At 45.0% G+C, this 25,911-nt stretch overlaps 2 protein-coding genes across 2 annotated transcripts in view; one reads left to right on the forward strand and one right to left on the reverse strand.

Moving 5' to 3' along the window:
* ERICH6B (glutamate rich 6B) overlaps positions 1-6,370 on the forward strand; it is a 42,529-nt gene extending 36,159 nt beyond the window's left edge. The window contains exons 10-11 of the mRNA XM_036832061.1: positions 5,189-5,414; positions 6,062-6,370. Coding sequence (XP_036687956.1) covers positions 5,189-5,414; positions 6,062-6,370 — 535 coding nt within the window. The remainder of the gene's footprint in view (positions 1-5,188; positions 5,415-6,061) is intronic.
* A 5,739-nt stretch (positions 6,371-12,109) lies between these two features.
* COG3 (component of oligomeric golgi complex 3) overlaps positions 12,110-25,911 on the reverse strand; it is a 61,392-nt gene continuing 47,590 nt past the window's right edge. The window contains exons 20-23 of the mRNA XM_036831483.1: positions 24,233-24,308; positions 19,641-19,768; positions 18,724-18,822; positions 12,110-14,067 (exon numbers count right to left, since the gene is read on the reverse strand). Of these exons, the coding sequence (XP_036687378.1) occupies positions 14,014-14,067; positions 18,724-18,822; positions 19,641-19,768; positions 24,233-24,308 (357 nt within the window). The 3' untranslated portion in view covers positions 12,110-14,013. The remainder of the gene's footprint in view (positions 14,068-18,723; positions 18,823-19,640; positions 19,769-24,232; positions 24,309-25,911) is intronic.

Here is a 25,911-nt window from a genome sequence, read left to right on the forward strand (position 1 = left end):
ATAAATCATAGCAATATTTTCTTAGATCAGTCTCCCAAGGCAAAAGAAATAAAAGCCAAAATAAACAAATGGGACCTAATCAAACTTATAAGCCTTTGCACAGCAAAGGAAACCATAAACAAAATGAAATGACAGCCTACAGACTGGGAGAAAATACTTGCAAATGATGTAACCGACAAGGGCTAAATATCTAAAATATACAAACAGCTCATACAACTCAATATCAAAAAAATAAACAACCCAATCAAAAGAAGAAGACTTAAATAGACATTTCTCTAAAGAAGACATGCAGATGGCCAATAGGCACATGAAAAGATGCTCGACATCACTAATTACTAGAGAAATGCAAATCAAAACTACAATGAGATATCACCTCACACCAATCAGAATGGCCATCATTAAAAAACCTACAAACAGTAAATGCTGGAGAGGGTGTGGAGAAAAGGGAACCCTCCTGCACTGTTGGTGGGAATGTACACTGGTGCAGCCACTATGGAGAACAGTATGGAGGTTCCTTAAAAAACTAAAAATAGAGCTACCGTATGACTCAGCAATCCTGCTCCTGGGCATATATCCAGAAAAGACGAAAACTCTAATCCGAAAAGAAATATGTACCCCAATGTTCATAGCAACACTGTTTACAATAGCCAAGACATGGAAGCAAACCAAGTGCCCATCAACAGATGAATGGATAAAGAAGATGTGGCATATTTATACAATAGAATATTACTCAGACATAGAAAAGAATGAAATAATTCCATCTGCAGCAACATGGATGGACCTAGAGATTATCATACCAAGTGAAGTAAGTCAGAGAAAGACAAATATTATATGATATCACTTATATATGGAATCTAAAAAATAATACAAATGAATTTATTTACAAGACAGAAACAGACAAAAAAAACAAACTTATGGTTACCAAAGGGGAAAGGGTGGGGGGAGGGACAAATTAGGAGTACTGTATTAACAGATACACACTACTATATATAAAATAGATAAACAACAAGGATTTACTGTATAGCCCAAGGAACTATATTCAGTATCTTGTAATAACCTATAATGGAAAAGAATCTGAAAAAATATATATAAAACAGAATCACTTTGCTATACACCTGAAACTAACACAATATTGTAAATCAACTCTACGTCAATTAAAAAAAATTTTTTTAAAGAAGGAAATTGATGTCTAAAAGGGGGAAGAAAGTACTGGATACAAGAAGCATCTGGAAGCGGGGACCAGAAACTCAGTCAATTATCTCCAATACCATCTGCTACATACAGTAGGGCCTCTTTTCCCTAATGACACTTAAATTTTATGGCCACAAGAGACCTAGGGAAAATCTACTTTCACATTCTTGTTGAGGAAACTTAGGTGCAGAGAAAATGATGAGTCATTCGCCCCAAGCCATATGTAAAATCACAGGCGAGCAGTTTTATGGAATTTTGCCTCAGCCTGAAGTAAAGCATTCTTTTAAATTATCAAATAAAGCTTGCGAGACAAACAACATCTTATCCCAGCGCATCGAAACCCAAGGGGAAGGATGGTGCTCAGAGCTGGGGAATGGCTGTCCCCCGCCTCGAGATTCTGATTCTGTAGGTCTGGGGCGGGGCCTGGAGATCTGCATTCTTTAAAAGCTTCCCAGGGGATTATAGGGGTTGGCTGGTGCTGGAGCCCAGGCCGGCGTGCCCACCCGTCTCCCAGGGCTGTGGCACCCACTCGGGGCTGTAAGATAAAGACAGGGGACTCCGAGGGAGCACATCCTGTCCCCTCCAGGGGGCGGCTGTCGTGTGACACCACAGACCGTTCCTGGGACTCCAGGAAAGCCTCAACTCCATGAGGAAATGGGCCCAGAGGTCCTGTCCTGGGGGAGAGCAGTGACCAGTGGTTCAACCTCTCTTCCTCTGGGCAGCCCAGCTTCCAGGCCCAGGCACTCGCCTCGTGGTCCCCTCCTGGCCCAGGAGCCCCTAACTTCTCATCTCCCGTCTCTTTCCTCGGGACCTGCAGACCTCTTGCCTTGGAAGTTTTTCGGAGACTGTGTTGACCCCTTCACAGCTCCTGATTCTCCAGAGTGGGAGACACACCTCCCTTTCTAACCCTGGGCTCCTCCTTCACGGGGAAACCGGGCAGCTTACAACCAAGAGGCTGTGGGATGTTGAAAGAGAATCGGTTCTGCTCAGAGTGGGCCCCGAAAATCTTAGCAAGGGGCCCGGGCTCACCCGCCGCCCGTCAGGGGGCCCCCACGGCAGGAGAGCCTCCACAGACGTGTCACCGTTGCTTTCTCTTGCCCTTCCTTCCTGCTGCTGGCTGGGCAGACTGAGTGGGAGAAGAGAAGCACTCCCACCCCGGCTTCCCCGGCAGGGCCCCGGGCGCTCTGCACACAGGCCGGGAGGCCCCAGGCGGCCCCTCCGCGCTCAGCTGTAAGCAGTTCATTGCCAAGGCGTTCTTTACTGCCTCTCCCAAGGGCAGCTGCATCTCTCTCTGGGTCAAGCTCCTCATCTCATTTGACTTCAACCAAAGCGGCGCCACGGATGGCATTTCAGGCATCAGAGACCAGGATGGGAGAGGGACTGTCCCTGTGTAAAGCCTCACACCCATCACACCTGAAAGTTCACACCACGGGGCACAGCGGGCTCCCCAGCCCCAAGCTGCTTCCGTCCTCGGGGGTGGCGGCACCCAAGAAAACTGCTCCCACCGCAGAAGGACTCGGCCCCTGACCGACCTCACGGTCAGAACTGCAGGCCCCTCGTCACTGGGAGAGACATCCTGTGGCAAAGGCCCTCCAAGCCATTTGGGAACATTCAGCTGCTGCACCAGGGCCCCGCCGACCCTCGTCACTGCCGGGAACCCCGCGGCTCCCCTGGTCCAGCCCCGCCTCCCCTCCTCCTTCACATCACAGGCCCTGGGAAGGATGGAGCACCAAGCTGATTGGAGGACTGACTATTTCTTGGGTGGTTTTTTGATTCCGTCTCCTCAGGGAAGGCAGAAGGCACGGCTGAAGTTTGCCGGCTGTGCGGAAACTAAGCATCACCTCCACCCTCCAGGCCCACGCTTGAGGAACCGCAGACCAGGCCTCCCTCCAGAGCTCAGGGTCCCACACAGCAAGGGCCCCAGACCTGCCTAAACTCGGGGTCCCTGGTGGTGGGTCCCGCCAGCTCCACAGTTTGGGTCTTTACATGCCCTGAGAAGAAGCCTTCAATTTCACACCATTTCTGGGTGTTCTAGACCCCAATTTCTTGAGGGAGCCTTAGCCCAGAACTGGATACCTCCAGGCTGAGACAGATCCTAACCCTGGGAAATGGGGAGGGCCTCGTGCAAAAATTCTGATGGGAGCCATTTAAAGGGTTAGAAACTAGTGGGGATCTGCTCCCCTGCAGAGTGAAAGGAGATTCCTCTTTGCCCTCCTCTCCATCAGTGATAATAAGGAGATCCTAATGTTCACCGACTTATTGCTTTGTACAGGCACTTAATCCTCACAAATACCCTATGAGTAAAGCACTGTTATTATCTGCATTTTACTGAGGCACAGAGAGGTTAAGTAACTGGCCCAAGGTCACACAGCTTGCAAGTGGCAGAGCCAGGCTATGAACCTAGAAAGTCTGGCTCCAGAGCCCAGGTTTTTAATTCATTACATGCGTCACAGCTGCTTGTCTAGGTAAAGAGAGATGTGGTTGGACAGGCTGGGGGGCCCCATGGTGAAGGGACTTAATAGTTTGCACTTGGCTCAATGGGCAGTGGGACGCAACAGGAGGACCTAGCGTTGGGGAGTGACCAGAAGAAGTTCTCCTCATTGGAAGTGAACAAGGCCGCCGTTAGTAGGCCTGAGCCGTCCTCTCCCTCCCAGCGTCCAACAAGGCCCCTGAACACCCCAGACGAGGCCTGGCAGGTGGTCTGAGTAATCCGGGCTCCCCCAAACCCTACCTTCTCCTGACTAACCCAGGTCCCAGATTCTCTTCCCTTCTGCATTTGGTTCCCGAGAGAAGTTGCTGCCCGTCAGCACCAATTCTCAAGACAGCCCTGGCGGGACTCAAAAAGCAGAAGCCAGGGCAGAGGGGTACGGTGGGCTTGAAATGCCAGGAAAGGACGGCTCGAAGGAGAGCAGGGCCTGGGCTGGAAGAGGGATGAACCCACCACCCCTCACTCACCCACAGCTGTTTACGTGGGCACCGGGCACAGTGCGGGGCAGGGTCCACCCGGGAGCCAGACAGAGGTGGACCCTTCCCTCCCGACCACAAGTTACATTTCCATTTTAGTGGGACGGACGGATGATAAGCAAGCCCAGTCGATTCTCATTGCTCAAGATAGTTCTGTTCTATAAGGTCTCCAGAACATGAACTAGCAAACCCCGAACCATTGCTCCCAGGGGAAAGATGCAAATGCACACATTTCACATAGAGTCACAAACACGCACAGAGCACTGAAGGATTTGAGTTGCCTGATGTGCACATTCCCAGCTGCTTTGCCTTCTTAATTCAGCTCTTGACGAGGGAACCAGAGGATGGAGCCAGGAGGAGCAGGGCACGTGGTTCCAGGAGCTTCAGTTCTGGGGCTGCCGGTTGGAATCTACCAGGATGGGTTGTTTCTAGTGTGTACGGTTATCTATGTGTGATATATACACACACCTATTTCCCCAGGGAGCAATGGTTCAGTATTCACTAATTCTGTGTTTGAGGCAACTTTACAGAACCCAACTACACCAAATAATGAGAATCAATGTGCATTAGTAAATTATAGGAAGGAAATTAACAAAGAGATGGAGATAGTCATATAGGGACTGAGGGGGCTTCAGGAAGGGCTTCTCTGAGGAGGTGACATTTAAGCTGGGACTTAAAGCATAAGCAACCACGCCAAGCAGGGTGGGGAGTCGTCTCCAGGCAGAGGGAACAGCACGGCAAAGCCATGAGGAGTTCAAAAGCATGCGTGACCCGGGAACTGAAAGGAGCAATCGGGCGTGAGGGGCCAGGGGCACCAGAGGAGACTGAACATGGACAGGCCAGGGCCGAAGGGCTGCGCCTAGATGGGTTCACCTCCTCGTTGGCATTTCTCCCACCTGCCAAGGCCCCATGTTGGGGGGAAAGAGCAGGGGTGGGAGGGGAGGAAGGAGGGGCGGGCTTTCATCCCTGGGAGAGGCTGTGCCCTAGCCCCCGGGGCCCAGTGCTGTGGCTGCCTGATGCCTTCTTGGTGTAGGTTGAACCTGAGCCAAAACCTGGGATACTACTTCGCCAGAGACAAGTACCAGAAGGCCTGGAACTGGTGGGATCTGAACCTGCACATCCATGCGCCCCCCGTCCAGCCCATCTCCTTGAAAATCAACCAGTACATCAAGGTACAAATAAGGAGCCAGGATAAGATCATCTTCCGCTTCAACCACAAAAAGAAGCACATTTGCTTAAACCTAGGCACCAAGTACAAGGTAAGGTCTCAACTCCCCACATCTTCTGCCAGGTGGGGAACTACGTGCACGCAGGCCACTGCTGGCTTGAACTGGTCCATGCCCAGGCCTCCAGGCCATGTTCTTCAACACTCCAACCCCTAGGGAAACGAGGCCCCCTTCCCTGACCCAATGCTTGACCATATACAAAGCAATCATTTAACTTCCGAACACTTATCATTTAACATAAGATTCGGAGCTGAGGAAACTAACGTTCTCATCCAAGCAAGACCCAGACACGCTCCAAGGGAGCCCCAGATGGATGTGGGGCTCATAGGCAGACACCGTGAGGGCCTCACTCTCCTGCTGTGCTAGGGAATCCAAGGGGAGAAGCTGGACGCCCCCAGGAGGGCACAGCCTTTGGAAGGCAGGTCACACCAGGGCCCAGAAGCTGGCCACCCTTCGGTTTGGGGTCAGGTTGGGATGTGGCCACGGGCACAGGCCAAGTGAGTGTCTTGGGGAAGCAGCAGAAAGGTTGCTGGTGGTAGGGCTGGGTTCACAGATTCGCCCTGGAGAGTGACGTTTCCAGGGAAGACTCGGTCATGGCCACAGGGTCCTAATCCTGACGCGGGGGGAGCTTGGTGCCCAGGTAGCATTAACCCTCACGAGCCGCCTGTGAATTCCCACAGTACATTACCCCGGCGATGCTGAGCAAAATGAAGAAGAAAGCAGTCCTGGAGATGGAATTCAGTTCAACGGCTCGGAAGATCCAGATCCTTCTGGGAAAAATGAGTAAGATCCTGAATATACTGACCATCTCTGACTTGGAATGCTTCATACAGGGCATCAAGATCTTGCCAACAAGACAATATGAGTTGGAGGAGGAACTCTCATCTTCCAAGCTGGGGCAGTCACCAAATTGTGCTGCTTCGGCACGTGCTGAATGTTTGGGCGAGGTGGAGGTGTCCAAAGCCCCGAGGAAACTTCCAAAGCCCTAGTTCATATCTTGTGAGAGCTAGTTTGTAATTTGGGACCTATCACAGCTCCTTGATTTGGAGGAAAAATAAAAAAGTTGTTCAGGGCAGAGAGGGGCTGACAGAGTCTGTGGCTGGGCACAGAAAAGACTTAATCATGCGCCCTGCCAGCATTAGAAGCAAATTGTTTCAGTAGACAATACATGTCAACACCTGTCCCACTTGCTTCTACTGATCACTTGAATGCAGATGTTCTTTTGTGACTTTCCCATGCTTGGGTTGACTCAGGACACAGACTATCTCAAAGCCTAGCTCTGCCCACCGTTGGCTGTGTGACCTTGGGCAAGTAGCTCTCTGCCTCAGTTTCCTCATCTGTAAAATGGGTCTAGAAATAGTAGCTTCACAAACACCCCCTCTTCCACCCCTGCCAAGACAGAGGGACGCCCAGTCAGCAAAGCAGCACCAGCCTGCAGCCAGTCCCCCAAACCAGGAGCCCAAAAGGACCCACACTTAAACTCTCTTCAATAGCTGGGCCCCTTTTGGTCACTGGTTACAGTCACCGACTCAAACAGGTAAAGCAAAATGGGAAACGTGTAATCTGGATGGAAGATGCAATGGGTCTCAGAAAGGACTGGCACGTGGGAGGCCTCCGGGAGCCAGGAGGACTTTCGTTCTCAGCTCTGCGACACTGGTCTTGTTCCAAAGACGTGTTTTCTATGCATCTCAGTTCACATGGCTTTGTCTCCTGGTCTTTCTCAAAAGATCCCAGTGGTCTCGATTGGCCTGGCTTGATCAGGAGGCCACCCTTGGTGTGATCCAGTGTGGTAAGGGAGGGTGGGGTTATGTCTTGGCTCCTAGTTGATGTCAAGCATGGAGAGGGGCAGTAGTTTCTAGAAAAGGGGGACTCAGGAGCTGGGCAATCCCCGATAGCGTGCCTTTCATATGTCCCTGGGACACTGCAAACTTCCCAGGATGGCCTCAACTGCAGCCTGAACCAAAAGAGTATAGGAAACGCCACCTTCCCGGCTCAGCCTAGCAATTAGCCCGATGATCCCGGCTGTGAACAGACAGCGCAGCCCCACCTTCGCGGCCCCGCTCTCCTGCCGATCCCACACTGCCTGCCGCCAGCCCTCACCAAAGTCCCGTCCTCACCCAAATCCCCGACAACTGCGCGCCTGGGGTGGGACCAGGGTGGTCAGGCTGGCGGTAGCGGGGTGTTGCACGGTCACTTTCCCGGTGTGACTATCACACCTTGTTGGCAAGTAGCATCATCAGCTAAAACAAGTTACTTTGTTGCCAGGTAGTGACCGCTGGGGAGCAGACCGTCACAGGCCACACAGTGCTTGGGTTGACTCAGGACACAGCCATTCTAGGGACCTTGTTAGTTTACACCTCCGCTCATGTGGGCAGAGGTCCCTTCTCTTACCAGGCCCTGGAGACAAGAAGCTCCGGAGTCGCGTCTCGCAGCAAACAAATCCTCCCGAGGCTGCGTGCATCTCAGAGCCCCGACGTTTCTCCCACGTGTGCCCTGGAAGCAGACAGCCCTGGTGGGGGTCTTGGTGCCACCACCCGCTAGCTGTGCGACCTTGGCCAAGACAGTGAGCCCCTCTGGGACTCCGTTTCCTCCTCTGGAACAGGACGGCAATCACCAACACACCTCGCAGAGTTAGAGTGAGGATGAAAGCAGGTGGCGTCAGTGAAGCGCTCAGCGTGGCGCTTCACGGATGTGGGCACTTTATTATCATCCGCCAGTGCCTCTCCCTGGTCTTTCTCCTTCCACAAAACCTGAAGACATGACTCACCCCATTAACGCAGAGATTGTCAGCAGGTGGCCTCGCAGAGGCATTGTGTTTGGTCAGCTCCCTGTTTTAAATATTCTATTGCCAACGTCAATATAGACACAGTATTTCACGTAGATTTTAGGCATTTCCAGCCTCTCTTGTAGCTGCTGCTCTGTTCGAGTGTTATCACCGGCCGGACAGAATTACCCAGCACCCAGGGACTGTTTCATAAGGCAAAGGGAGTCACCTCACAGATTGTGAAGGAAGTAGTGAAAGTAGCCAGATGACCAGGAACTATAAAAATCCAGCCCCCACCCTCTGTATTAGTTTGCTAGAGCTGCTGTAACAAAAAGGACCACACACTGGGTGGCTTACACAACAAAAATTTATCATCTCACAGTTCTGGAAGCCCAAAGTCCAAGATCAAGAGCGTGGGAAGGATGTGGCCCAGGCCTGTCTCCCAGCTTCTAGTAGTTCTTTTGTCTTTGGCAGTTTTCACATGGTGCTCTCTCTGTGTGCGTGTCTCTGTATCAAATTTCCCCTTTTTATATGGACACCAGTCATACTGGATAAGGGGCCCACCCAGCTCCAGTATCTTAACCAATTGCACCTGCAACAACAAGCTGGTTCACAAGACACTTCCTGCTTGGATACCAGGAAAACTCACTAGAGAGCAAGTGCCACCAGACACCCCTCGACACACATACGGCTGCCAGCGCAGTGTAGAAAGCAAAACCCACACCAGAAACAGAAAGAGACGCCCTTCCCCTGTGCCTTGCAGTGTAGTGCCAGCACCCTACAGAGCCTAACTTTGCACCAGCTGGCAATGGAGAAATGTTCTCAGGGTCCAGCTCCGGAATCACAAAGCAGGGCCCAAAAGGGTGGATTTGGAGCTGAGAGGCACTGTATCGATAACTGGCACGGAGAATCTTCCTCATCCCTGCCCCAGCACTCAGTGAAGCATGGAAAAATCACACACACACACACAGGAAGTCAGCTTGGCCAAGATGAGAGCAGTTGCAGTGATGCCAAGTCTAGGACACTGCCACAGCAGTGGACCGACACTTCCTGCTTTGAAAAAATAAAAACCTGCATCTGTAATGCGTCCTGTTCTCCTTCCTCTGGTCCTCCTGCTTCTGGTCTGTCCCCTGCACTCCCATTTCCTTCCAATAAAGCCCTTTCCCGCTCAAGTTAGACATGATGCCTTCTGTTGCTTACACTCAAGGACCCTGAGAGATACAGAGGATGAGTAGTAAGGAGACAAGTGTGGGCAGATGGATATGCAGGGGCCTGAACAGCCCATGTGCTTCAGGAGTTGAAAGTTTTAGCAAAGGGCAAGGAGAGTGTTAGTAAGACTAGGTTCCTGGGGACTTCCCTGGTGGTCCAGAGGCCAAGACTCCGCGCTCCCAATGCAGGGGGCCTGGGTTCGATCCCTAGTCAGGGCACTAGATCCCATATGCTGCAACTAAGAGTTCGCATGCTGCAACTAAAGATCCCGCATGCGGCAACAAAGATCCCGCGTGCCACAACTAAGACCTGATGCAGCCAAATAAATAAATAAATACATAAATAAATATTAAAAAAAAAAAAAAGACTAGGTTCTTGTAGTAAAGATACTTCAATATTCCCAGCAAGGAATATTGAAAACAAGGGTTTTGACCCAGGACAATGGCATTGGAAATAGCGGAGGGGAGGAAATAGAGGAGGGCAGGAGGGGGTAGAGAACAGGCAGGACTTGGTAGGAATGGGATGGGGAAGGGAAGGCTATGTGACTTGGGCCCAACTGGATTCTTTCAACAGATACTTACTGAGCATCTACCTCAGGCACCGTTCTAGGCACTAGGTATACAGCTGTAAACACGGCAAAGCTCCTCCCCCGGGCAGCTTACAATCCAGACTGGGGGAGGCAGAAAAAAAAACAAGTAGGGCCTTCCCTGGTGGCCAAGTGGCTAAGACTCTTCGCTGCAATGCACGGGGCCCGGGTTCGATCCCTGTCAGGGAACCAAGAGTTTGCACGCCGCAACTAACACTGGCGCAGCCAAAAAAAAAAACCAAATAAGTAAAAGACATCATTTGTTGGTATGAACACAACTAAGCCAGGTGAGGGGATAGCAAGTGCTAGGAATTGGGGGTTGCTGTATATATCACAGGGTTCTGCAACCTTGCCACCATCCACATTTTGGACTGGGTAATTACGTGTAGTGGGAGGCTGGCCTGTGCATAATGTATTTGGCTTCTAGTTGCTTCTACAACTAGAAGCCAGTAATACCACACACACACCTGTCATGACAACCAAAAATGTCTACAGACATTGCCAAAAGCGCCCTTGGTGGCAGGGGGCAGGGGTCAATCCCTTGTTGAGAACTACTGTTGTAGATCACGTTTGGGTTGTTTTGTTGTTTTATGGCCCAGCATATATCTGTCTTGGCAAATGTTCCACGTACTTGAAAAGAATGCATCTGCAGACTCTGGTCCATTCTATAAGGAGTCCACACATTATTTAAAAAGAAAAAAAAGTCATTGCCATGAAAACAAGCAAACAAAAACTTTACAAACTGTCTAAATTAAAAGAGACTAAAGAGACGTAACAACCAAGTTAACATGTATGAACCTGGAAAAGAAAAAGCTATGAAACATTTTGGGGAACAATCAAGGAAAGTGGAATATGGGCTACATAGTAGATATTACTGATTTTTTTTTCTTTTAGGTGTGATAATGGTATTAGGGTTATGTAGGAAAATGTCCTTACTGTTTGGAGATGGATGCTGAAGTATTTAGGGGTAAAATGTCATGATGCCTGCAACTTACTTCAAATAGTTCAGCAAATGAGTGTGTGTCTTAAGCAATGATAATTAAAACTCACCTGACTGGGAATTCCCTGGTGGTCCAGTGGTTAGGACTCGGTTTTACTGCCGGGGCCCAGGTTCAATTCCTGGTAGGGGAACTAAGATCCTGCAAGCCGTGTGGCTCAGCCAATCAATCAATCAATCAATCAATCAATCAATCAATCAATAATAAACTCACCGGATTAAGAAAAGTGTAAAAGAGCCCAATCTTGTAAGAAAAGTTATTTTAGAATATACATAGAAAAAAATCTGGAAGCTCTACGCCAAACATTTAACAGCAGTTTACCTTTCAAGGTTCATTTATGAAAGACTTTCACATTTTATGTTGAAATTCAAACACTACAGAAATGTCTAACAGTGAACATATTTTGATAACCAGGAAAAATGTTTTAAAAAACCCCCCAATATGTATTTATTGGATGACTATTTAATGGATGCCATGATACCAAGTTTCCAGCAGCTGTCTCCTTTCTCTGGGGGTTGGGTGCTGAGGAAGAGCAGACAAGCTAGTGGAGGAACCACCACCAGAAGAAAAGCACGCCAGAAAGGAATCGATGAAGTTCCTCTTTTCTGAGAAGTAACCTTCTCTCCACCAACACACCCCCATCCTTTAATAAATGGACACTTTTTAAAAACTAAGGTTGACTATTCTTTCTTCCCTGTAAGGTAACAGCAGAAGAGAATTTAAAGATATGGGGTTGTGAAAATACAAATTTGTTTTTTATTGTGACTTCAGTAACACTGAATTTCAGCACAACTATTTGTGCTGACAGTACTCAGGAAACTGGCAGTTTTGCAAATAAAGAAAAATTATCTGTCACCTAATGAAGCATTAAGATGCTTCAAAATGTCTTTCCACAATACTCATCTTGCCAAAAGAATCCACACAGTACAAGTAAAACCGGGGAAATCGGAATAACGTTGGTGGAGGGTAACACCGTCAATATCCTGCTTGTGACACATGTTATTGTTCTGCAAGATGACACCACTGGGAGAAATCGGGTAAAGGTACACAGGATCGCTCTGTATTATTTCTCACAACTGCATGTGAATCTACAAGCTATCGTAATAAAAATTTCAATTAAAAAAAAATTTTAAAGAATCCACACACATAACAGACCCATGAGGACAAAAAGTAGGAAGCAAAATCTTTATTTTTAAAAAATTCACATTTATTAAAACAGCAAATTCTAGCCAAATAATATAAAGCATTTTAAATTAATTATTTGAAAGTATGTACACTCTTTGTATAAGTAAACACTTGAAACTGTACAGATTTAAACAGTCATTTAGCAAACAAGTTGGATCACTATCACCTACTCAGCACTTTTGTAAGGTGTTTGTTTCAGAAATAAAAGACTCAAAACACAAGAACGAGTGCCATCAAATATTTTTATCCTTAAGAACACACTCTGCTCTGTACATCAAATTAAATCAGTCAAGTATTGTACAATAATCATGCCCTCATTTCTTTGGAAAGGCTATTTAAAAATCAAATGTACATATAATATACAAAACTGGATTGTACAGTTTATTTCATTAAACACATATTTAAAATAGTAAGTGGAAGCAAATATAATCTTCCTAATTCATTCATTTCCTGCTGAAGAATGAATATGGACCCTCTTTACCTTCTACCTTCCCAAAATATAGAGTATTAAGCTCTATCAAGCAACATCCATCACCAAGTTAAACTGAGCTGAAAAACAAGTGACCTGTTTAAAATGACAGACATCAGGATATGTAACCTATCTACACATGGCGGGAGTCTGCTTGAAGCGGATGAGAAATGCTACAGTCTCACAGAATGAGGCCTGCTGGTTACATTCCAGAACCTCTGTCAGCATTCTGTCTCTAAATTAGTGTCTGAATAACTCAAACTTCATCGTGAACCAAAGAGCAGGTTACATTTACTATAACATCAGAGGCAAAACCAATCCGATCAGGAAACAGATATTTGTAGGAAAACTCAGAGATGCGCATAATTTTTTTGATGATCCCTGCTATCGTGTGGTTGATTTTAAGGGATGGGTGGCCTTCGTCATCCTCGTCTCTGTGAGTGAAACGTATCCTGCTGTCGCAGGGTACAGATCCACAAGGCAGGCTCGCGGCACAGCCACCACGAATGTACAGGACATGAAAGTGCGCACTTCTCAAAGAACTACGGGAACGGACGGCGGCGCGCAGAAAGCTGGTTAACCCTAACCTTCGTGCACGAGACACGCTATTCAGCACGCTTCCTCTCCTCCTTTATGTGCCAGATTGAAGACGCCATAATTGGCACCTCCCCCTCACCGACACTGCCTATTGTACCATGAAGATTCTCATTAAAGATACGGCACGTATCTACCATGAGGACGCTGCAGCTACCTGCCTACTTTTGAACGCTCTGCACCTAAGCAATTCATGGAGTACAGATCCTGGGACCTTACACGAGGTCCTTGCATCTTGAAACTACCTCACATCAAACACACAGAAAGATAACACGCTGAATTCCCAGGAAAGCAGAACACGTTCTCAGAAGCACCCAATCTATCCAAACTAAACTTCAAAGTGATAGGAGAAACGTTACATTAAATAGGGTGTAGAAATAACATTTCTGGAAGTAAAAAAATAGTCACTGTGGAATGCTCAGTGGTTAAAAGGATTGCAGTGTTTCCCGCTTGCAACAAACCTTTCTCTTAGACTGCTTTCTAATTAGCTGTATTACTGTAAAGTTCTTTGCACTATTATTGTAACCTATTTTCATTGCACATTTTCTTAGAACCATTTCACTGCGTGCCCCACCATAGCTTCCTCTTAAAACCTTACACTGCTTGTGACCATTTAAATGAGGCAGTAATCAGCGCTCATAGATTATAGCTTATCTTTGGCATTTTGATGTTTCAACAGAAACACAAATCACGTCACACTTTGCTTCCACTTCATCTTCTGCGGTCAGCCCTGAGCGGCAGCCTGTGTTCTCGGGAAGCCCTCGTACAATTCCCCCGTGTCCTGCAGGCCGTGGGACTTGGCAGCCGGCTCCTGCCGGACCGGCCATTTACGCACACAGCCCGACGGGCGTGGTTATTAGAACTGACAGTAGGAGGTTCAGCTGAAAAGCAAAGAGAAAGGCCTTGTTAGTTCTGCTGTGGAATGCCATACTCAAGATAAGTTGTTTAGATCCTCAAAAAACAATGAGAGGAGATGTCTGATTTTTAAGAGACCAGTAAACACGGCTGTAAGGTATAAACTGGACCTGAGGTGCTGATTCCAGAAGCAGCCCCGGGCGCTGCACATCTTCGGGGCCTGTGGGGAGGTATCGCTGAACCTGGGCCCTCAATTCATTAAGAATCCAATCAGGAAGACAGAAAAGAACTACATACCAACACTAATGAGAGACAGAAATGGCCCTAAATAACCGACTTCACCTGCCTCTATGCAGAGTGCGTTTCCAGGAGAGTTGTAAGTAAGCTGAATTCTTTAAATGACTCTTAACTGCACAAGAATAGGCACGGCAGGTGAGCTTCACCTCATATGCTAACTCGGACCAGGAGCCCCCTGTCCCCTCTGTAAAGGAGCGCGAGACCCGGAGCCAGCCCGGGGAAAACCAGAGAAATCGCCACTGCGACAGGAGAGGATGGCAGCCTGCGCTCTGCAAATCTGTCACCCTGGCCTGGAGAGACCTGGGTCTAGATGAGCCTGGCAGTGTGCCCTTCTATATAGTAGGGTTTTGGTAATCAAAATAATCACCCCCTAATCTCGTCTATAAATGTGTACTTTCAGTGAGAGGTACACAAAATCACCTCTGTGTTTTTCCTGCCAAAAATACAAAACCTGAATCTAATCATGAGGAACAGACACACCAAACGTTCTACAAATAACTGGCCCGACAAGGTCAAGAAAGCCCAAAAAGGCTGTGGAACTGCTCCAGGTTGAAAGAAACTAAAGGGATGTGACGCCTGAAAGCAACACTTGGACTGGATCCTGGACTGGGGAAAACAATTTGAATACGGATGGGGGATTAGGTAATAGTATCAATGTTACATTTCCTGTTTTGATCCTCATGCAGCGTGTAGGGTAAGAGAATTCCTTGTTCTGGTTCCTACTCTATGAGCCTGTGGCCAAGTGACTCAGTCAGCAGTCAGTAATATCAGCTGTTGTTATTAACTAGAAAATGTTAACAGTTCTGAAAGAGGAACAAGGAGACAGTGAGCATGATGGTCTCTATTAGTGTTTTTCTTTTCTTTTTTTTTTTTTTAATTTTATTTCTGGCTGCCCTGGGTCTTCGTTGCTGCACATGGGCTTTCTCTAGTTGCGGCGAGCGGGGGGCTACTCTTCGTTGCGGTGCAACGGGCTTCTCAATTGTGGTGGCTTCTCTTGTTGCGAACACAGGCTCTAGGCGTGTGGGCTTCAGTAGTTGTGGCACGCAGGCTCAGTAGTTGTGGCTTGTGGCTCTGGAGTCCTGAAGCCCTGCCCCCCACCCCTTTGCCAGGACAAGCTTCCCCTGCAGCCTTCTCAAGTGATGGGTGTTTCTCATCACATGCCTGGAACCACTGGGCCTGGAGGCGGGGTCAGAGTCCCCCTCTGTTCCTCACTGTCATTCCAGACCATTCTCCTTCTCTCTCCCAGCACCTTCCTCACCAGCTTTTGGTTTTCATCGTATCAGACCATGCCCCGCTTCACTCCTCCATCTACGACCCCTCCGCCATCACCCAGCCCTGCACCTCCTGCAGGTCTCAGAGCACTATCACTCTTTCCTAAAACTACTCCTGCAGGACTTCTTGGTGGTTTCAACATCCAGATAGCTAACCTTCCAGGGTCCGCCTCGGCTCCTCTCCTCCAATGACCTCATCTTCCACCAACCACGTCAGCTGCTCAGGCCGCGGGCACATCCCAGCCCTGTCGTCACCTCTAACTGCAACCCCTCCACAATCCCATCGTCAAGCGGCTCACTCTTTGATTGCCGCAACCCATCTTCCCAGCTCACTTCCCTCTCACATTCCAACGCCAATGACCGTTTGACTCCACCAGGGCCTGGAACCCACGGTTCCTCCTGCCTTCTCACTCCCTTCCCTCAGCCCCCTCCTGCTCCTCGTCTGCTTGAGTTCCACGGCAATCACGACAGTCACTCCCCTCTTCAACTCTCCTGCCCTCACCCGCCCCTGCCTTGTCCCTGCCTGACAAAGCACAGCCCTGACACAACCCTCCAGCAACTCCACGTCTACACTCATGCAACTGACGATGACTGGAGAAAAAAAACATGAGACAACTATGCTGAATGCTTTTTCTTGGACTCATAACCAACCACCGAACTCAACAGAACCTTCCTCCGGAATCTTTAGCACCCCCCTCACTCTCAGTGGTGACCCTGTTTCCTGTTCCCCTCACAAACGTAAAGCAGTCAGAGGAGAGCTTCCGTGAGCTCCCATCACGCGTGCCAGCTCCCTGCACGTGCGCCCACACGCTCGGCCTTCTCTCCTCTCTCCACGCTGAACCCTGCCGGCCCCTGACAAAGGCCCCACTCTCCAACTGCCCCTGAGATCACATCCCCTCTTCTCTTCTCAAGGACATTTGCCCAGCATCCATTTTTTCCCTCTCTTTAGATCTTCCCCATGAATATACAAACATACATTTCCCCTATCTTTAAAAAAAAAAAGGAAGGAAGGATAATCGAATAACAAATAAAAATAGCTATCTAAAAGGGGAGAGAGGGAAAAGGCTGGAGGGACTGCAAAGGGAAGAAGACTTCTTCCCACAATTTACCTTGTTCCATAAATCTGACTTGGGAATCATGTAAACATTTTACATAATTAAAAACAAAATTAATCAAAATGAGGGGGAAAATCTCTAAATATTGAAATAAACTAACTACATGTCAAGTTAGTGGTATAATCACATAGAATATAATTGCTTCAAATGACTTATAAAAAAGTATCCTGACCGGGGCTTCCCTGGTGGCGCAGTGTTAAGAATCCACCTGCCAATGCGGGAGACACAGGTTCGAGACCTGGTCCGGGAAGATCCCACATTGCCGTGGAGCAACTAAGCCTGTGCGCTACAACTACTGAGCCTGTGCTCTAGAGCCGTGTGCCACAACTACTGAAGGCCCGTGCTCCTACAGGCCGTGCTCCGCAACAAGAGAAGCCACCGCAGTGAGAAGCCTGCGCACCGCCAACGAAGAGTAGTCCCCGCTCGCCACAACTAGAGAAAGCCCACACGCAGCAATGAAGACCAACGCAGCCAAAAAATAAATTAATTAATTAATTATTTTTTTTAAAAAGTATCCTGTCTACAACCCTAGTACTACAGAGAAATCATTTAAAATATGACCCATAGAGCCATACAAAGAAATTCATACAGCCATAAGAAAGAATGAAGTTCTGATACAAGCCACAACCTGAACGAACCTTACAAACGTTATGCCGAGAGGAAGAAGCCAGCCATGAAAGGCCACGTATTGCACGGTTCCATTTAATGCACTGTCCAGAACAGGCAAAGCCACAGAGACACAGGTGGATTAGTAGAAGAGGGGGGATGAAGAATCTGCTAACAGGTAGGGGTTTTCTTTGTTGGGGGGATGAAAGTGTTCTGAAATTAGATAGTGGTGACGGTTCCAGGACTTACTGAACATACTAAAAACCACTGAATTGCTTACTTTAAAAGGGTGAATTTTATGGTATCTGAATTATATCTCAATTAAAAATGACCCCATTTTCTTCTCCAGCTACCACCCCATTCTTTTCTCTCCCCGTGAAGTTAAAACTCCTCAAAAGACTTACCACCGCACTGCCTCCAGTCTCTCTCCCCGCGGGCTCCACCCACAGCAATCGGCTCTCACTAACCTTACCACTTTCCCCCAGTCTCTCTCTCTAGTCCTTACCCTACTAAACTCCTCAACTAACTAAAAACCAAGAAATAAAATACCCTCATAGCACCAACCTACTTCTACTCAATAAAAGCCTGCTGACTGAATTGAATAAATGAATGATAATAAACACAGACTGAGCTCTCTATTTAGTTTTTTTAATTTAAGGAAGAAGAGAGAAGGGCTTCCCTGGTGCGCAGTGGTTGAGAATCTGCCTGCCAATGCAGGGGACACGGTTTTGAGCCCTGGTCTGGGAAGATCCCACATGCCGCGAGCAACTAAGCCCGTGTGCCACAACACTGAGCCTGCGCGTCTGGAGCTGTGCTCCGCAACAAGAGAGGCGCGATAGTGAGAGGCCCGCGCACCGCGATGAAGAGTGGTCCCGTTCGCCGCAACTAGAGAAAGCCCTCGCACAGAACGAAGACCCAACACAGCCAAAAAATAAATAAATAAATAAATAAATTAAAAAATAGAGCATAAAGTCATCAATTAAAAAAAAAAAAAAAAAGAAGAGAGAAAACAGAAACACTTCTAACATCTATTCTAATCCCTGAAACACTTTTTTTTCCATGTAAAACCATGGGCCTCCTATCATACATATACTGCAAACAAAATTATTCAGCATCTCAATACCACTGTTTGAGTCTTCCACAAAACAGTTCATTCATCTTAAACACAGCAACCTTCAATACCAGAAAGCACTGAAAGCAACTGAAAATTCTAACGCCATCACTAAATATGTGAGAGAGCAATTCAAAGCTTGAACTCCTGCTCATTAGAATAAAAACAACGTACAATTTTTTAAAATTACAACTAAAACACAGTTACTCAAAGACATTATCTACTCAAGTAAAATAACTAAAAGGTTATAAAAGTAACAAGGATCTTCAGACTCTGGATTACCTGTTCCATAGAAGGACAAGCAATGATCTGGATATCTTCAGGGCTGAACTCTTCCTTTAACAAGACATGGAACTTCTGGAAGACTTGCTGAATATTATTCTTAGAAAGAAGAAGAGGCAATCATAGTACATGAGTCACTGAAAACATATTCGGTCTTCTTAAACATGAAGAACTAAGAAAGTTAAAATCTTAATATTTGCCAAAACAAACGGAGGAAATGTGTCTTCCAGGGCATTACAAAGACGTTCAATTTGCATTAATATTTCACATGCAAGCACTACCTGTCTAGACTTATCAGATAATACTTACTGGAAAAACTAAACTCTAGCAAGCCTTGTCCCCCGCAGAGAATAGTAACAGTCTTCTGCAGCAATTTCTTCCACAGAAGATAAGAAAGTTCCCAAACACATAAAATGCACTTTAAAAAACTCAACCAACGCCTTGGGTGAAGACGCGAGCTCAACGCGGAGCTGGAGGCTATGAGTGCGAAGTCCGCTCCGACATTTAATATCCCTCCGCTGCCGCTGCAGCAAGCCATTTACTTCCGCTACTCACCGGTAAAATGCGACACAACTCCTGTGTTCTTTCACAAGTGCTGGGCCCCACCTCATGTGAGGGGTCTGATTACTTATTTATTCATTTACTAATTTCTACTTTCAGGTAGAAATTACCCTTGTGCCGCAGGTAACCATAAGGAAATTAAGACAAAATGAGCGCTGGGGGCGAGGTCGGGGAGATATAATCAGACAGATGCACGCTTTGTTAAGTCTTTCAAGAATCACAGTGCTTTTTAAGTCAACCGTTCTAGAATAGTAGACCAACATTTCAAAACGTTTACAGGAAGAGGAAAATGGTACACAAGGCAAGAATACTCCAAGAGACCGGCCAACATTCAAAGAGATGATCACGATACTCACCCTAACTGGTTTAAACAGGATGAACTCAGTATCTTTATTGGATAGGTACAATGACATACTTCTCAATGTCAGGGGCAGCTTTGCTTTTATTGTCTTGTAGGCACTTGTCACAAGGTCACTGACTTTTGCTGGAAAGAAATTAACCTCCTTAGTATCAAAAATAAAATAGAAGAAACATTTCTATTTTAATTCAGAGGGGAATAAAAGGAGAGAAAATAGCAAAGAAGACTCTTTACTTCCCCCAAAGAATTTCTTTCACTTTTCTTATTTATCAAGTTTAATCACAAGCCCTATAAACAGTCATTAAGTATCTACTGTATACAAAATTCTAACCCCACGGGCTAAACAGCAACGAACCCCCCAACCCCACCCACCCCACCCCCACCCCACCCCCCACCCGGCATGGCTCAGGACACTCATAGGGATAGTAATATGGTGCCTTTGGAATTTGGAGATAAGACGTAAGGTAAAATAAAAGGTCATTTGCAGAGAAGCACTAGGAAGAATTACTTCATAATGAATGAGCTTATTCATTTGTAGAACTGACTCACAGTAAGAGATGCTCTCTGTCTTATGAGTGAGATCATTCAGAAAATACCCACACATATTTAATGGGAACTAAAAATCCATTTGTTACGTTCTTATATTGTATTATCAGAAAAGGAAAAGAATTCCAGAAAATTGTAACTGAAATAATTAGTAGCCCAGGTGTAGTGTCTGAAAAGAAGTACAAATGGAAAAGAAGAGTCGTAATCTTTATGAAGTATTTAAAAGAGAAAATTACCTAGAAAGCTATAAAAGAAAAGACTGATTAATAATTTCAAAGATGCTTGACCTCACTCATAATTAAAGAAATGCATATTAAAACAACTGAAATATTTCATATTGGTAAAAATTACCAAGGTTGTGAATATCCACATTTGGCAGGGCTGTGGGGAAACAGGCACCCTCATCCTCTCTTGACGGGAGTATAACCTGTTCAACCTCTTGGAAGGGATATTAGGCAATGTCTAGCAAACTGAAAATACACATACTCTTTCACTTAACATTTCTACTGCTAGAAATCTGCCTTATGGACATATTTACAAAATACCAAGATATGTGTGTTTATTAAAGAGTGTAGGAAAAACTAAAAATAATTCAAATATCTATTATAGAATTATTAAGGAAATTATGCTTTAGTGATATATTCTACGTCCATTAAATAGAATGGGTAGAGCTGGATATGCTGGTATAGAAAGGGCTCCAAGATATAGAATATGTGGTGAAAAAACAAAATAAAAGTAGGGATATTTGTAAGCAGATAGGGTAAGAGGCCCCCGAAGAAGGAGAACCAGGACTGGCTTCTTAACGTAAGAGAAGCCATTTTGGCCTAAAAACCATTTTGTGATCTCAGCCTGGCCACAATGCTTGTCCTCGAACAGGTTCTCAGTAATTGATGACCTTAAGGGAAGTGAGGGAATGCAGGAACACAGGGAAAGCAGTAAGAAACAATAGGTCGTATGAAGCAGCCCTAGTTCCTCCTCAAGGGATACAGAGACAATCTGATACACGGCTTTGAGTTCTGCAGGAACTAAGGCCCCCATTCGGGTGGAGGATGGAATGATGCTGTTGACCCCCGTGACTTCAGTTAACTAAAGCTTGGATTCTGTCAACCACTGTCCCAGTTCAGTGCTGAATTCTCCTCTCTTCAAGCCCCTTCATGAATACATGTACCCTTAGCTTAAATTTCCCCAATTCTGCCATTCGAGAGGACAATGCTTTGGGAAGGACCCCCAGTGTTCTCCTTCCTTGCTGCAAGTAATAAATCCTTCCTTCTCCCACTCTTTGCCTTGTTGTGTCTTTTGGCTCATACCCACCAAGAGGCAAAAACCCGTTTTTTCAGGTAACAATAGTATAATCTTATTTGTATAACACGTCTCAAGTCCATATATGCTAGAATACACATAATTTTGCGAAAGGCAGCCATTAATAGTGGGTTACCTTTGAGAGAACTAGTTTAGAGGTGGAGGATAGAATTCTCATTTTATACCTTTCCACAGTTCAATTTTATACCATGTTAAAAAAAATTTTTTTAATTGAGGAGGGTTGTATAAGAGCAGGGTGAGAAAGTGCCAATGCTCTCAAGAAGAAAGAACAAACAATCCAGAATTCCTTATTTTTCATTAACAGATGAAAGCTCCTTTAAGACAATTAATTCCATAGGCTCTGGTCCTATGGTCACTAACACACTTCAGGGATCACTGGTCAGTCTTCAGAGCCCAGTTTTTAGTGGAGCCCTTGTAAATAAAGTTCCTAATTCTTAAAAAGGTATATTTTTCCAGAGTAATTAACAAATTGGCATCCTACTATAACTCAATCTCGTGAGTTTAAGCATGGAATGACCCCAAGAAGGTGATCAAGTCTGCATGAACCACTAACCCTGGGTTCTAAGGGGCCCAAGATAGTTTTCTAGGACTGTCCCTGGTACTCCCACCACAAAGACTAAAAATCTTTGACATTTAAAACTGTGGGCTTCTCATATTACAGATCAAGAAAAAGCAACTCCATAGCTCCTTGAGGCTAAATGAGACGGAAGATACAACGACTAGGTAAACTGAAGTGTCACTGCGCTCCATTTGCCAGGATCTCCTCACTTAGAAAGAAACAAAATGTTTAAATGACAAAACAGCAAGCCCTGTTTCATCTAGTCCTTGTGTCGGTTTCCTTTCATCTACTCCTGTTTTACTAATGACAATTCTAGTAATACTTAAGAGCACAATACACCTAACACTGGGAGATCTATTAGGACTCCACTTGAGAAAATGGACAGCGCCTATTTTGAGCAAAGAGAATCTTCCCAAAGGGGAAAGAAATACATTAATTATGCATCAAGCCCCTAGGCTTAGCTGTACTAACTATACTTATGACAATTTGGTGGTTTCTACCTATTTTAAGAAAGATTTATTGCACCCAAGAGTTTCATTTACATTAACGTTCAAAATAAAATCAGGTCCTATTTCTAAATAAGCTCTGTAAATGAAAACCTTGAGCCAATAGCCCAATTAATCCAAAGATGATCAGAATTCCTTCTAGAATCAGTGCTGAGTTACAGCCTGACAAGCCTGTCCTGACCCTGAGGGGTCAGAACAAGTGGTTACCACCAGGCTCACTATGGTTAGAATTTCCAGTAGTTGTCAGTAAAGACTCTGGTTTTCTGTCTCTTGACAGAATACACTACTGCAATGAAGGATGCCTCTCGGTCCTTTAGTAAGATGGCAAAGATTTCAATCTCATATACAACACAAAGGGTTTAAAATAATAAAGCCAGTATAACATTCACTGTCTCCATCACAGTAAACAAAAGGCCTAAAGCATGTCACAAAGTTTATTTGCAAATAAAGCAAATCATGCAAACCTATATTGACATCATCGAAGTTCACATGACAAATTTTTGAAATAAAATCCTGCCTTCCATTCAAATACCAGTGGTAATTCTCTACGCTTACAATCTTCCTAGGAGATACATAGCGACTTCTTACAACTTCTTGTTCTACTTCAACTTCAAATTAACCTGAGGCAACTAATAAAAATAACTGAAAATTTTAGAATGCCTCAATTCTTTTTCCCAAAAGAAATAAATACCTGACAGATGCACTCTTTCATTATGGGAAACCAATCATGTTAAAACATAATCCAGTTTGGGTGCCTGTAGAACAGTCAATTTTTATGGATGCTAAACCAGAATCATTCTTTGGATCTCTCTCATTATGAGCAAAAAGCTTCCTACCAACTTGGACACAGCTCACCCATAATTAAAACACTTGATTCTTTCGGCATCTTGCCCTTCTTAGTTTCAAAGGATCTCTATCACAATATGGGCCAGGGAATGGCCAGAAGTATCAATCTAACAAAATGATTATTCTGGTTTAATGACAACTTAAAATGTCACAACATGGACCAAAAATAACCCACAAAACTAGTCATGATTTCAATGTCTAATGTTAAAGAGGGAAAAAAACACCTTCTAGCACAAAAAAATTTACATTTAGGAAAGAGTTAAGACTGGAAACATCTCCAGCACTTCTGCCAATCAATGATGGAGCCTGCCAACTCCTAATGACACCACATTCTTATATTTTTTTAACAACACTCTAAAACATTAAAGAGGATGCAACTTGCTTCAAATGTAATAAGTCCCCACATTTCTTCATATAATACTTGGAAACAGTTAGCATTCTCCTCCGTTAATTTCATACTATCAAACACAGTATTTTCACTCTAAGACAATGAAAATCAAGTGTACAGAACTACCACACTCAAAGCATTTCCATCTAAGCCATATTTTATTTTTAACTGGGTGTGTGTGTATGTATATGTATGTATGTGTGTGTGTGTATATATATATTTTTAATTCTTCCTTTCTTGTGATGCTTGTTGAAATGCAAGTCGTGTTGCTCAATTAAGAACTGTCAGCTCCAAATGAATCTTGCATTAACCTAAAACCACAGCAGGAGTAGGAAACCACTTCAGCTGTCGGAGCAGGACTATATAATGCAATTAACTGACAATCCTAAAAAAAGAAAGCCCAAACAGTAAGGAATGGCGGGTACCTGGTTGAGCCCAAGCTGCGAGAGAGAGTATACTTGGGTCCTCCCTGACTGGCCATTGTGGTGTTAGTGCTGAAACCTAGTAGTGGAGACAAAAGAAAAAAAGGTTCATTTCACTGATGACAAATTAAACTAGTACTGCTCTCAAAAGATACACCATTTGGAACGTATGAAAGCATAATGATAATCAATGTGCAGCCCTAAAAGAAAATGCATCATACCTCATAGTCCTTTACAAGCATAAAATATTTTAGCAAACTTCTTCGTGATTTCAAGGCATACACTGTTTTGCAAAAAGAAAACCATACAATGTCCTGAGGCATTCAGCCTGAACATTTCAGGGTAGGAAGACAAAAATGAAGACCAAGAGAACGTCAACACAAAACAGGCCTCTCTTTCAGTGGACTGTTAGGTTAACATTAATTACTATCATATGTTATTAGAAAAATGTCACAGCAGTTGGACAAAATTTCCTTATATACCTAGAGGGTCCTTTTCTTTGTTACAGACAGAGAGAATGCTATTAAAAAAAAAAAAAAGATTTTCAGATAGCATCAAAAAGCACATTTGACTTAGCCAGTGTCTAGGTACAAAGATTGGATGCCACCCTCTATTCACCTCTCTTTCGTTTCCTCAGCATCAGTACAGAGAAGCAAACCATACATTTAGCTTCAGACAAGAAGGTTCTTAAGAGGCAAATTACGGTGCGGCTAGGCTGTAGCTAGGGACGGTGAAGGACAGAAATGCACAAAACATCTGTAAAAAATGGACTGCTAGTGCCACGGTCCAGGCCATAACCTTGGCCTCTGCAGATAGTCTCATTAGAAAAACCTGAACACCAACTTTTTAGATTTCTCATAAAGAAGACCACACAAATATTTAGGCAAGGATGGGCACAGAATAGGATATAATGTTAACTCAGGCCTCTCCAGACCTCTCTCTATTTCTACCAAGTTCATATTCCTGGACCACTCTAGCCTTTGCTCATGTTGCCATGTATATAAATCAACCCTTTTCCACTGTCACTCAATTCCTCTCTATGTCTTTATTTTTATTGTGAGATGCAGCTTTTAAAAGTGAGTCATACATACAATTATAGGTTAGACAATGCTAAAGAAAAACATGTTCATGTTTAGTGTATATTATCCCAAATATTTCCCAACGTAAATATATAAACATACTAATGTGTCTACATTTACAAAAGTAGGAACACAGTGCCCGGAAAACTGTTTTTCTCCACTTAAATCTAAATCCTAGACATTTTTCTGTATCTAACTGTTATGCTTTAATAGTAATGGCTGCCTGTTATGCCACTGATTGTTCCAGAATTTAACCAATTTCATAACGACGTATATTGTATATACTATTTTTATACTAAAAGCAAATACAAACTTGTATACTCATCTCTATTTACTACCTACATAATATACTTATCTTTAAGTTAACCTCAAGGAGCATTTTCTTCAAAAGATTTCCCCAATTAGCCCTATCTTTTTTAAAACCCTACAGGATGAAGACAGACCCATTGTCTCATAATGACACTGCTGTATACACCTTAATGTTTACATATTTTCCATCTTGATTTCCATTAGGTTATAACTCCTTGTGAACAGAAATTAAATTTATAGGTCAAATTCTATTACACACACTATGCCGAGGAAAAAAAATTAATTTATAGTGTT

Source organism: Balaenoptera musculus, chromosome 18 (genome assembly GCF_009873245.2).
Source record: "Balaenoptera musculus isolate JJ_BM4_2016_0621 chromosome 18, mBalMus1.pri.v3, whole genome shotgun sequence".
Taxonomy (NCBI): Eukaryota; Metazoa; Chordata; class Mammalia; order Artiodactyla; family Balaenopteridae; genus Balaenoptera; species Balaenoptera musculus.